The sequence below is a fragment of the Tachypleus tridentatus genome, chromosome 6, assembly GCF_004210375.1.
Source record: "Tachypleus tridentatus isolate NWPU-2018 chromosome 6, ASM421037v1, whole genome shotgun sequence".
Lineage (NCBI taxonomy): Eukaryota > Metazoa > Arthropoda > Merostomata > Xiphosura > Limulidae > Tachypleus > Tachypleus tridentatus.
In genome coordinates, this window is record NC_134830.1 from 47768526 (window position 1) to 47782211 (window position 13686).

The following is a 13686-nucleotide window of genomic DNA, read 5'->3' on the forward strand; positions in this document are numbered from 1 at the left end:
ATCTTACCTTTCTCTAAACCTGGGAAAGATCCCAAGATTCCTTAAAACTACTGTCCAATGGTTTTGACGAGCTCTCTCTGTAAGACCTTAGAGAGGATGGTTAATGCTTGTTTTGTTTGGTTCCTCGCATCAAACAATGTTTTCTCGCCCACCCAGTGTGGGTTCTGATGACAGCACTCCACCACGGACCACCTAATTCGACTTGAAATATCAATCAGAGAAGCCTTTCTCAAACGCCAACATCTTGTATCAATATTCTTTGACATTGAGATGGGTTATGACACAACATGCAGGTATGGCATTTTGCAAGACCTATATATATATGGGTTACGCAGCCATTTATCCATGTTTATTAAAAATTTTTTAATGGACAGGAGATTCCAAGTTTGTGTGGGTTCGACACTTTCCCGTTCTTTTGTACTGGAACTTTGGGTCTCTCAGGGCTGTGTTTTAAGTGTCACACTTTTCAGTATAAAGATTAATACCATCACTGAACAATTCCTTATATCTGTTACAAATGGGCTTTATGTCGACGACTTTCACATCTCGTGTCAGTCGTCAAACATGAGATATATTGAGCGGCAACTACAAACTGCTCTCAGTCGTGTACTGAAGTGGACTACAGCGAACGGCTTTAATTTTTCTCTCTCTAAAACTGTTTGTTTGCACTTTTGTTGTCAATGGCGTATTCACCCTGATCCTGAACTTTGTATCGGTGAAGTTTTGCTGCCAGTGGTCTTTGAGACCAAGTTCTTAGGGCTTATCTTTGACTGTAAGCTGACCTTTATACCACACTTAAAGCAGCTACGGGTCAAATGCACAAGAGCCCTGAATATCCTCCGTGTCCTCTCTACTGCCAGTTGGGGACGAGATCGATGTTCTATGTTAAAGATTTTTCGTGCTCTTATTTGTTAAAAACTCGACCATAGATCAATGGTCTATGGCTCTGCCAGACCTTCAAATGCTGGACCCCATTCATCATCAAGGACTTCGACTTTGCACTGGGGCTTTCTGCACCTCTCCAGAGCTTATACGTAGAATCTCATGAACCTTCTCTGTACCTTTGCCATATGCAACTGTCTTTACTATATTCTTCGAAAATTCATTTCCTTACCAAGGCATCCCACCTGGGGATGTGTTTTCCTTCCTCAGTGGGCATTACTTTTTCAGAACAGACTATCTGCCATTGCTCCTTTTGGCCTTTGCATCCAGACGCAATTGGATGAATTGGGTCTGTCCTTGGATAACATTGCAAAATCCACTGGTCAGCCCATCCCCTCCATGGCTTATTACAGCTCCCAAATGTGACCTTTCTTTAAGTCATCTGAAAAAGGCAGATACTCCCAATTGGAAGTACCGTCTTTTATTTACTGAACATCTTTTGAACAATCATTCCATTCCAATTTATACGAATGGTTTCAAATCACGTAATTCTGTGGGCTCTGCCATGGTTTGTTGCAGTTTGGTGGTTGCGTGCAGAATTCCCTCTACAGCTTATTTGTTCACTGCTGAACTGTATGCCATATCTCTTGCCCTGGATCATATTGAAGCTGAGCAGTACTCTGACTGCACTATTTATACTGACTCGCTTAGTTCTCTACTGGCCTTGGAATGACTTCACATTGGCTCACACCCTGTTCTCGCTGATATTCAAAACCGTTTCTCATTAACATCTACTTCTATCCAGTTTTTCTGGATACCAGGCAACATTGGTATTCGTGGGAATGAGCTTGCAGACATGGCAGCTAAATCTATCTGCTCTGGCAATATCACCATTGTGCCTATTCCATACATGGACTATGGTCCTGTATTCATGGCTTGGCTCCATGCCAACTGGCAGTCCACTTGGAGTGAGCAGTGCGACAACAAACTTTTTCAAATACAACCCTATATTGGGCTTTGGCAATCTAGCTTTTGTAAGGTTTGGAAGGAGGAAGTTGTTCTAACTAGACTTCGCATTGGTTACAGTTTTCTTAACTCATCATTTTGTTTTATGTGGAACTGATGCACCGATGTGTATTATGTGTAACACTCAGATCACTATCAGCCACATTTTACTTTCTTGCTATCTTTACGATGGCATTATTTTAAACATGTTCTGTCCCAAGGTTTGTCCATAACATTGGACAGTGTTATTTGTAATGGTAACTGTCCACCTTGATAAAGTTTTTAGTTTATTAATGGCCATTAATCTTTTTAATGTCATTTAAGTGTTTTATATTTCTTCATTGAACCTTTTTTATTGTGGTTCCCTTTTAAGAGTCACAGTCTCTCTAGTTCGATTTGAAATTAGAAAATGGCCATAACATTAAATAACTCAACACCAGGACTGGAAAGGCCACCTTCAGGTGACTTACACTCCTATTTGAACTATCCATTTTAACTACCCGTTAGTCATCCTGGCGAGTTATTATTACTGTTTTGCTGCATGTCTTTTAACACTATTACTTTACCTTTTGGTACTGGCCATAATGATACATAACCCAGAACCAGGACTGGAAAGACCAACTTCAGGTGACTGATGGTGATTCTTGTACTTACCTGTTACTCTTCCTGGCGGGTTATGGTGATTACCATTCTGCTACAGGAACTCCTTTACAACTTTGTAGACTGGATGTCATCATTGGTTTTATGCCATTTTCTGTTTTTAATTGCTGTTTTGTTTTTACCTTTGTTTCCTTTTACGGATTTTACTACATTTACTTTACTTTTACCTTTTTACAGGACATTTGTCTAATTTTTATTACAATTTTAATATATGTCTTTTAACACTTTTATTATTTTACCTTTTGATAATGGCTGTTATGACAACATAACCCGGAACCAGGACTGGAAAGGCCAACTTCGGTGGTTCTTGTACTTACCTGTTAGTCTTCCTGGCGGGTTATGATCATCATCATTTTGCTAGAGAATGTCCTTTACAACTTCTCTTACTCTGCTTTCTCTCTTAACATTGTAGCCTAGGTGTCAACATTGGTTTTATGCTTTTTCTGTTTTTCAATGATGTTTTGTTTTACCTTCATTTCCTTTTATGTATTTTACTACATTTAATTTATTTTTTCCTTTTTACTGGATATTTGGTGCAGATTGCCTAGCTGCTTTGTGCCATAAAACACTAAATCAATCAATCAATAATTTCTTAATGCATCAATGAAACACAAGTTTGTGATAACAATCAACAAGTTTAAAAAAAATGTTTTCTTCCATTTTCCTTGTTTCTGAATTGTTCATCTTTTTTTGTTTTGATAGTTGTGTTATGTTTCAAATTATGTTTTAATTTCAGGTTCAACACCTCTCGATCTTTTCAAGTTTTTTGTAGAAGAATTAAAGGCAAGATTTCACGATGAAAAGAAAATAATTAAAGAAATACTGAAAGTAAGTTCAACATAACAGTATTAAAAGAAAAAAGAGTAAAACATAAAAATATTTACACATGTTTTGACTTATAGAATGTGTGTTCTATAGTATGTTAGTACGTAGTAGGTAAAGTTGAGGTACACGTGCTTGTACTTACTATTTCTGAAGGTGTTTTAAACACACTCAAATATCATTAACATTCTCAACATGGGCTTGGTCAATTTGACCAACCACATGACCTCTTTGTACTCTTTTATTCTTTATAGATTAGGTACTACTAACTTTTAGTATGTGTATCTTAACAAAATTTGGAAGTCTTTCAGTAAACATAAATTTGTTGTATGCAGTAAATATATTGTTTTAGTTCAGTATTTTAAATAAACTAAAAAAATATATCAAGTATTTATTTTTATCACTTCAGTTACGAAGTGGTTTTTATATTAAGATTTAAAATACTTTTCTTCATCTCAAAATGTCATTTGTGTAATCTCTAAAACATCCTCAATACAGCTCGTGTATATTGTCAGTAAAAGTATATATTTTTTGTTATATTCTCTGCCCTAACTGTCTTCAAGGCTGGTCAACTTGACTGACCTCACAACCACCAAAAAAATAAAATAAATAAATCTAAATTCCACTTTATCTTTTTACAATGCTTTCTGATTGTAACATGAATCTACATTTATTTATCCTAAGTAGCTTTAAATGTTTAGAAGTATACATCTGTTTATAATTAAATATTATTTCATTTCCTTTTGAACCAGGACTTGTTTGAAGTCAAACTACATAACCCATGAACTGCTCACATTCGTGCCTCATGAAACATTTTTATTTATTTTATTGAATCTAACCTTAACTAACTTAGAGATCCCAATCGTTACATGTTAGTAACTTTTGTAATAATAATAAAGAATAAACATGAAAAACAAGAAATAAAGGTCCTTAATGAGTTTCATCTTTGCTGTTGATGATATTTAACCATACTTTTTTATAGAAATGATGATAGTGCACTTAATTTGTTTATTTAATTAAATAGTGCATCAAAGAACAAAGAATAATAACATGCAAGAAGCAGACAATTTCCTGTAACTCACCTACTTTTTCTGGTTTTCTAACTATGTAACAAGAGCTGTTACAAATTCATCCAATATATATTCATCTTTATATTTCTTGTGGGAACAAAGCTTATGCTAAAAACGAAATGCACAATTATCAATTCAGAACACAGTGTTATATAATACATCATTTGATAGATAAAAACTTTAACTTTCTACTAATTACAAGTAATATGTGATTAAATATGAGAGAGAACCCTTAACAAATCCTGAAAAAGAAAGTGTGGAAGGTTGCCTGGAGACAATGTTACACTGTAGGTAATTCACGATTTTTTAAAATATTACATTAAAAAATTAATGCACTTGTGTACTATAAAGTATTGACCATCAGCTAAGGTTTTGTTATTATAATAATACACACAAAAAGTATTTTAATGAAAGTTTGAATGTAAGCCATTTAAATCTTGTAACATTCTCAGTAAATGATGCCCAGACAAATAGTTAATAATGTACTTGTATGAGAACTTTTAGAAGTCTACATTTACAAAGATTGCTAGTACTAATAAGACTGACACCTCCACAATTTTAATATCTACACAAGTATTACTATGACTAACACCTCCACAAGTATTTTTTTATAAAAGTTTGCTTCAAAGGTTTTTGAAGTAGAATCTTCAAAAAAAGAAAGGCAAAATTGGAGACAAATTGTTAACAAGTTTATTCCGGGTAGTTCTGTATGACATGTGTGAAACTTTGCACATTCACTGCTGAACATCCAAAGTCTGCAAAGACGAAGTCCACGCTCACTAGTTGAAGTTTAACGTCACTCAACGCCAATAACGAATATTCCCCCTGTGAGCATCAATAACTGCTTGGCATCTCCTGCCCATGGAAGCAATGAGATGACGAATCACATCCTGTGGAATGGCTGTCCACTCAGCCTGCAAAGCTGCTGCAAGCTGAGGTAGAGTCTGCGGTTGAGGTTGTCGTCGTCATAGAAGTCGGTCCAACTCGTCCCAAAGATGTTCGATGGGGTTTAAATCTGATGATCTGGAGGGCCAGGGAAGAGCGTTGATGTGGTGTCTCAAGAAGACAGTGGTGAGTCGGGCTGTGTGAGGACAGGCGTAGTCATGTTGAAAAACATCGTTGATGCTCACCATGATGGGTTGCACATGGGGCCTAAGAATGTCGTTGACGTATCGTTGAGCTGTAAGATTCCCTCGAATGTGCAAAAGGTCTGTTCTGGCATTGTAGGCGATGGCAGCCCACATCATGACGCTGCCACCTCCAAATCTGTCAACTTCCTGCACACAGTTTGCTGCAAAATGTTCACTTCGGCGACTGTAATCACGAGTCCTTCCATCCTGCCTACGAAGCATAAAACGTGATTCATCGCTGAACCAAACATTCCTCCATCATCGATGAAGCCATACCCGATGTGCCTAAGTCCACTGCAGCTGTGCTTGATGATGTTGCTGGGCGCGGATGACGCCTCTGACTGGACGTCGAGGTCGGATTCCTGCATCTTGTAGATGGTTGCATACAGTCTGATTGGAAATCCTACGCAGCCCTGGTATGGTTGAGGCAGTAGACGTCGCAGTGGTGGTCCTATCTCGAAGGTGACGTAACCGGATGTAGCGATCTTGTGCGGGCATGGTCACACGAGGTCTGCCAGATCGTGGACGGTCACGAGTTGATCCATGTTGTTGGTGGCGATTTCATAGCCTTGTGATGGTGCTTGGGTGGACATTCACAGCTCTGGCAACATCTGATCGAGATTCGCCTGCTTCCAAGCAACCAATGGTGTAACTGTATTGCGTGTCGGTGGCTTAACACTGAGCTATGGAAACCGAGAACTTGTCACTTTTATAGGGATTTTGCACATGTTGCACTTTCAGAACATGCAGACCTCTCAAACAAATTTATTGGACACGAATGCGTTTTGGTGAAAAATCCGATGTTTTCCTCCGTTTTCAAAGTGCACAACTTTTGTCATTTTGGTCTGACAATCAGTGCCTTAACACGTGTAACATCACATACTCTGAGATTGTAATATTATTACATATATTTCTCTTTAAAATAAAAATATTCCTTTTGCATTTCTTGTTTTGAAGAGTATATTTCATAATGCATCTCTTGGTGACTGGTCATGATGTGCTTTAAATCTTTTATTCTATTTAATCATAAAGATGATTTGTTGCTAGGATGATGGTAGGAATTTTATTGATGTTGTATTCCTGTAACAATAGATAGATAAACAGAAATAAGCTTTTAATGAGTGAAACATCTAAAGCTAAAAAAGTTGCTTAGGGAACAAACACTAGAAGAGATTCATATGGAGATTTTTAGTGAGATATATATGTCAAAAGTTGAAAAAATTTGATTTTTGGTCAATTATGAAAAGGTTCTTACAAGAATTTTGTGTGGTTTCTGTAAACTTCAGTAAAATCTAATCCCACCTGCTTGTATAAATAATTTTCTAACAATGCACATTTAATATTTTTATTTGTGGATTTAAGCCTTTTTTTTGCTCATTTTTTTAATTGCCATATACAAAGTTAATATTTCATTCTAAAAGGTATTGTTTATTTACGAGCTTCTTAATAGAGCAACAGACTTGTTCTTGGTAAAACTCTAGAGTACACTTATTTTATGATGTAAACTTGTTTGAAAAACAGAAGAAACATGGAGACTGACATGGTTTGATAAATATTCTAGGCCAAAAACTTTGTAGTAGAAATCTCTACCTCATTTGAAGATTTTGCAACGGTGATCAGTGAAGACAAACGTTCAGCCACTTTGGATGCTGGAAATGTAAAACTAACATATAACAGTGTAAGTAATTATCAACTGAACTATTACTGGCTCACAGAAAAATTTGAACACAACATTGAGACTTTAATAGAAAGTATGAAATTTACTTATTGTGTTCATTTATTTATATAAATATTACAACAAATTTCCAAGTTTAACGAACAACAATAGGCGTAGCATCACTTAATGAAATCATAATATTTTTAAAGAAGTTTCTGTACTTCCCTACAGATATTTTACTTTTCTGTTTGGAAGTTGATATTAAGAAGTCATAATATATTTGTGTAGTTTAATATCAAGGTCAACATGTGGAATGTGTGTTTATTTTTGAGTTAGTGTATTTATTAATAAACATTGTTTAGTAATACAGTTTAATAGTAAAGTTGTCAAGTGAAATGTTTATTTCTCTGAGTTAGTTTATTTATTAGTAATAATTAGTTAGTCATACAGTTTAATAGCAAAGTCAGCAGGTGAAATGTGCTTATTTCTCTGAGATAGTGTATTTATTAATTATTTAATTATACAGTATAATAGCAAAGTCATCAGGTGAAATGTGTTTTTCTCTGAGTTGTTGTATTTATTAATTTTTTGATTATAGAATTTAATATCAGTTATCTGATTAAGTTTCTTTATTAATAATTATGTGAGTATATGTAGCTATATGGTAGGCTACAAATGTATATAAATAATCTGTGATAGGAGGTGATGAGAAACAAACTGTGAAGTGACCTTAATAACAAGCGAGTTTACATTTGGATCTACTTGTTCCACAGTTGCTACATTAGCTTTATTTTACTGTCAAAGATATATTTCTAGATCTTCTCTCTCATTTTCTTTGTAGTTGCTAGAAAAGGCTGAGGCCAGGGAAAAGGAAAGACTAAGAGAGGAAGCAAGAAAGGTAAATCTTTTAGTTTCTTTCAAGCCTGCTACAAGTAGCTGAAAAATTATGTAAGTTGACAAGATTATAAACTAGTCTTAGTTGTGATGGTAGGTTACAGTAAACTTGTTTTGTCCTTTTATCAAGAGGTTTCTCCCTTCAGTCTACACATTTGTAAAATGGGTGCCAACTAATAATTGGGGGTGAACATTTGAATGTCAAGTGTGTAAATCGTACCATACATTTCTGCTACAGAAACTGTGTGACCTTAACATGAAGATATACAACTTGTTCTTATTGAATTTCATTTTTTATTTGAATCTCATCCTAAAACAGTTTTAACAATGCTATCTGAGGAATGGGAGGTCAGAAAATAATTCAAAACTTAAATACATTTACAGTGCTTTTAATCTTTTCTGCTTTTCTATACTAATTAGTCAGTTTCATTGTTCAATGTGTATACATTGTTGTCTTTACCATTTGTTATATTACTGCTAACCAATCAGTTTATTGTTTAATGCGTATTGCATTGTTGTCTTTATCTTGTCTGTTATGCTACTGCTAATCAAGTCAGTTTTATTTTTTAATGTGTGTACATTGTTGTATTTATCTTGTATGTTATATCACTCTTGTTGTTAAATGTTCTTCTCTTTAACTTGTATCTGTGTTAATAACTGTGGTAATCACCTTGTGTTGTATATAATCTTTCTTTTTTAATTATAGCAAAGACGTTTAGAGAGTGGATTCCGAAGCATGTTGAAGAATGCTGTTCCCCCAGTAGACAGCAGTTCAGAATGGGAAAAGGTGAAGTACTTTGAATATATTTATTAACACTCCTACGAAACGTGGGGCCTAATAGGCCCCAGAGCAACTTGAAAGGTTATTAATATTAGGCTAATAATTTTGTATTTAAATGAAATTGCCATTTAAATCCATTAATGAATGGATTAACGAGATTCCCACTGTCCCTATCTACTATCTAGCGAAACCACAGCCAGGGGAACGGGCTTGGAGAAATCAGGACTAGAAACGTCTTTTCGTAGGAGTGTTAAATGGGTAACTAGTTCATTATCTGATTAACCCTATAGACATAGATATAAAGTGTATGTAAGTATGGATGTTGTGTTGTTAACCTTCTCTAGTTTGTTGTATTGTTCTTTGTTTTCACCCAAGATAAGAAGGTCATGACCTTGGTGTGAGTGGGGTAATTTTGGTCACCTTGAACAATGGTACTCTACCACTTATCCTAATACTAGACAGATTGTACCATAGGTTCTAACTGAAACCGAGACTTCAGTCAATGAAAGTTCCATATAGCTGTTTCAAAAGCTTGTTCTCCAGTCTTTAGTCTGTCTTTCACGTCTTTTAATGTCATCGAATAACATAGCAATACAAGAATTATATTTCTCTGGCAGTCCTTTGATGCACGTGCTTGATAAATGAGAATTGTTTCATATCATCATATTTCTTACATGTGTCATTTTTAGTCATAAAACCATCTGGATCTCCTGAGGGTAACATGGTGTACAGAATCCTCGATACAGTCATAAAGAACACAAAGTCGATTGTTTTTGTCAAGAGCACTAAAACTTGATACCTTTCATCAAGGTCCTTCATGTGAAAAGTTTATCTCTGTGGATTTGATATCAAAGAATTGTCTGATTGAATATATACTTTTGGTGTATTACAACAACAACTTGCTTTTAAACTTGTTCTTGGATGATCTGTGCTGTTTCTTCCTCAGACCTATTTTTAGACATCACTCTTAAATGGATCAGCATAATCAGTCCTTTATTTTATTTCTTTCTTGGTGTCTTTAATTTGTTCTGCAGCTGTTTTCCACTTGCTCTTTGTGCAGTTTTGACCTCTGAGACTAGACTGTTGAATCCACATTGACATCAAGGTCATTTTCCACAAGTACCACACATGCACACTTTCAGTTACAAACTATTTTCTTCTGTATTGATGTCACTCTATCATTACAAGATCAGTAGACCTACTCATTGTCTGTCAATATCTGTTTTGTGACCAACTGTGGATCCAGTTTTTCACAAAGGATGTGGCAACCTCATGTTTTTGTCCAGTCAGGTTTTGGTAAAAGTGTTCATCAATAAACAAACCATCCTGAATGTCTTGAAAAATTAGGTTGTACATAAATCAGTATGGATGACTCATTAAAGCATTATTAAAAACAAAACAAAAAACAATTTAATATAAACTTGTGTGTGTCACGTTGTACGTCACCTTCATGGTTTGGTCATAGTGCATTTTATGACACCTACAATACAGCATTATAGTTTCTTACAAATTATAAACTCAAATTTCCAATATTGGCAAGTTGGAATATAAAATAGGAACCTATCCTATTTGCTGACATATTTCAATATTTAGAGGATCCAACATATTGGCTCTGCTCAACACTTTACCATATGAAAAGACTTTTATTAAAGTTTTAAAACCTACTGTTGTTATATGTATCTATCTTATGAATAATTTTATAGATATTGCAATTGTACATTTACTGACCATAAGATTACATTAAATTAGATTATTAACCTATAGAGAAGGCAATGCAATATCTCACATTCATATTTATTATATGTAACTTAAATCAGTACTGATAGTAAAAAATGTGATAGCCATTAAAATTGTCAAACTTACTGTGTCCATGGTGCCTAAACTCTCACCAATACAATACAATATAATACACCTCTTGTATTATATTATGTATAAACAGAACATTAAGAAAATTAAATATAACACACCTCTTACAATGTTATGTACGAACACAGCATTAAAGCAATGCAATATAACACACCTCTTACACTGTGTTATGTATGAACACAGCATTAGAACAATGCAATATAACACACCTCTTGTACTCTATTATGTATGAACATGACATTAGAGATTGACACATTAAATAAACTAACCTAATGAAAAAATCTGAATGTTATGTAACTATCATATTAAAAGGAATAACAATTTAGACTTGCTAACTGTAATCTTTTAATAACTGTATAGTTTTCTGTGCCAAAAACAAGTGTAGTTAAAGATGAATATCAAGCCTCTCTGTCCTGTTATTAGTTCATTTAGCTTTAACATATACGTTTGTTCATGAGAATATAAACACTACACATTTCCACTTTCATGTTGAATTATGAAACACTTTTATAGGTGATGTTGGATTAGCTTGGAAAACGTTAATTATCAGTTGTTATTCATTGTAAAAAAATATATTATTAACAGTTCATGGTAGTAGATGGTTAATGATTAGAACCTCAACAGGTTCTTATAGCAGTAACATTGTTTAGCATTTATTGTGTGTTCACAGGTTCGAAAACAGTTTGAGAAAGAACATGCTTTTGAAAACATAACCTTGGAATCTGAACGAGTAAGACTCTTCAAGGAATACCAACAAATCTTAGAGGTGGGTGTTCTTACTGACAAGCATATTGTAGAGGTGGGTGTTTTTCATACATATTTTATACTGCAAAATAAGATCAGAGAATATGCAGAAGAAAGTTTTACACTTTCCTCTGAAGGGAAAGAATAATGGTTGATAAATGGGTATCAGCTGTGCCATGTTTAGACTTGTACGTCTCATTTCTAGTTTAAAACCCCAATTACTGATTAAGAGGCTGGTATTTCTGTATAAATTTGTTTTAATGGTGTCATTGTCTTCTTTATAATAGCATATGTATGTTCAACCTTTTTATTTGTCTGAGAAGAACATTTCCAGTGTTCACAGTTTAAAGTATCCAGTAATATGTGTGTAAACACATGTTGTATATATAACCTACTATACTTCTGTTGAACCCTAGTAGACATTTTTAATTCGTATAATACACTTCAGTATATAGCCTAATTTTCGTTTTTTGTTATATTTTAAACAGCGAAACAGAATCTTTATAACATTATATACAAGTTTAATAACTGTAAAATATAGTTTTTAGTTAACATGAAGTATTTAGTTTTCTGAAGTTTGTAGTGTGATTTTGGTAAGCATTGAATGTGCAGTTTTCTAAAGTTTGTAGTGTAGTTTTATAAGCATTAAATGTGTAGTTTTCTAAAGTTTGTAGTTAGTTTTAGTAAATATTAAATGTACAGTTTTCTAACTTTGTAGTGTGGTTTTGGAAGCATTAAATGTGCAGTTTTCTAATGTTTGTAATGTAGTTTTAGTGAACCTCTAGCTAATATCTTTATAGGTCATTGAATAGTGGAATAGTATTAGAAGATTGGAAGTTAGCCAATGTTAGTCTAGTGTTTAAAGATGGTGACATTATCCAGATAATTATAGTCCAATTAGCCTCGCATCAGTTGTTGGAAAGGTTTTAAAGAGAGTGATTAAATATGTATTACAGAGTCACTTGAAGCAGTTTGATGTGTTGTCAAAGATCCAGCATGGTTTTGCTAAGGAAGAGTCATTCATTGAGGATGTTAGTCCAAGTGTTGATGAAGGAAATACTGTGCATTTGGTTTACCTTGATTTTCAGAAAGCATCTGATGAGATGTCTGACAAAAAATTCATTACAAAAACTAACTGTGGGTGTGGAGGAAATATTAAATTTGATATAAAATTGATTGAAGTGTAAAAAGGAGAGAGCAGTAGTAAATAGAATTAGATTTGACAAGATCACAGTTACAGCTGTGTTCCTCAGAGTTCTCTGCTGGGTCCTCTGTTTGTGACTTATTAGTTATTTTCTCTAGAAACATATTCATGTTTCAATTAAAGTTCACAGATGACATTAAGATTTTTGGGTGTCTAACTATATCAAAGATGCTGGAGATTTAGTTCATTTGATGCATTGGGTCAGTAAATGTTTTAACTATTCAGAATGTAAGATGACACATGTAGGTTTTCACAATTCAAATTTCTATTACAGTTTGAATGGAAACATTAAATACTGTAGCTGAATAAAACGATCTTGGTGTTGTGTTCAAAAAATCACTTGGGTCATCTTAACAGTGTATTGTGGTTGGTGATAAGGCTAATAGGTAACATCTATAAAAATATTGAATGCAAAATAAGGAATATTATTGTTTTACTGTATAAATCACTTGTAAGGCCTAATTTAGAATACTGTGTACAATTTTGGAATACGTTCCTCAAGGACATTGAATTGTTGGAGAAAGTTCAGAGACAAGCCACTAGGACAATACCTGGGATTGTCCTATGAGAAGAGATAATATCTCTAAATTTGTATTCTCTGGACAGGAAAAGGATCAGAGGGAATGTGATTGAGGTTTTCAAGATTATTAAGGATATTGATGATATAGATCCATCGTGTGTTTTTGTGTTTAGCAGTGAAAACAATAGGACAAGGGGCTGTAAGTTCACATTTTGGCAGTATAGGAGTTTCCTACAGTGTAGATAGTTACTTTTTAAACAGGGTGGTTGGCTTTTGGAATGGGTTACCTTCAGGGTTAGTAAAGTCAGGTAGCTTATCAGAGTCCAAGAAAAAAACAGATGAATACATATGAATGATTAGTAAGGAGTGGTTATAGTTGGGAACTGGAAGACATCCCTGATGGGCTAAGAAGCTTCTTTTTGCCCCTTTAAAATTTTATTAATTTTATTTG

General features: G+C 34.2%; 1 protein-coding gene across 5 annotated transcripts in view; it reads left to right on the plus strand.

Annotated features, from left to right (window-relative positions):
- Nucleotides 1-13686, plus strand: part of Prp40 (pre-mRNA processing factor 40) — a 64959-nt gene that overhangs the window by 42601 nt on the left and 8672 nt on the right. For all 5 annotated transcript variants that reach the window (XM_076504501.1, XM_076504500.1, XM_076504502.1 and 2 more), the window contains 5 exons: nt 3284-3375; nt 7131-7247; nt 8068-8124; nt 8827-8907; nt 11438-11533. In XM_076504501.1, the coding sequence (XP_076360616.1) occupies nt 3284-3375; nt 7131-7247; nt 8068-8124; nt 8827-8907; nt 11438-11533 (443 nt within the window). The remainder of the gene's footprint in view (nt 1-3283; nt 3376-7130; nt 7248-8067; nt 8125-8826; nt 8908-11437; nt 11534-13686) is intronic.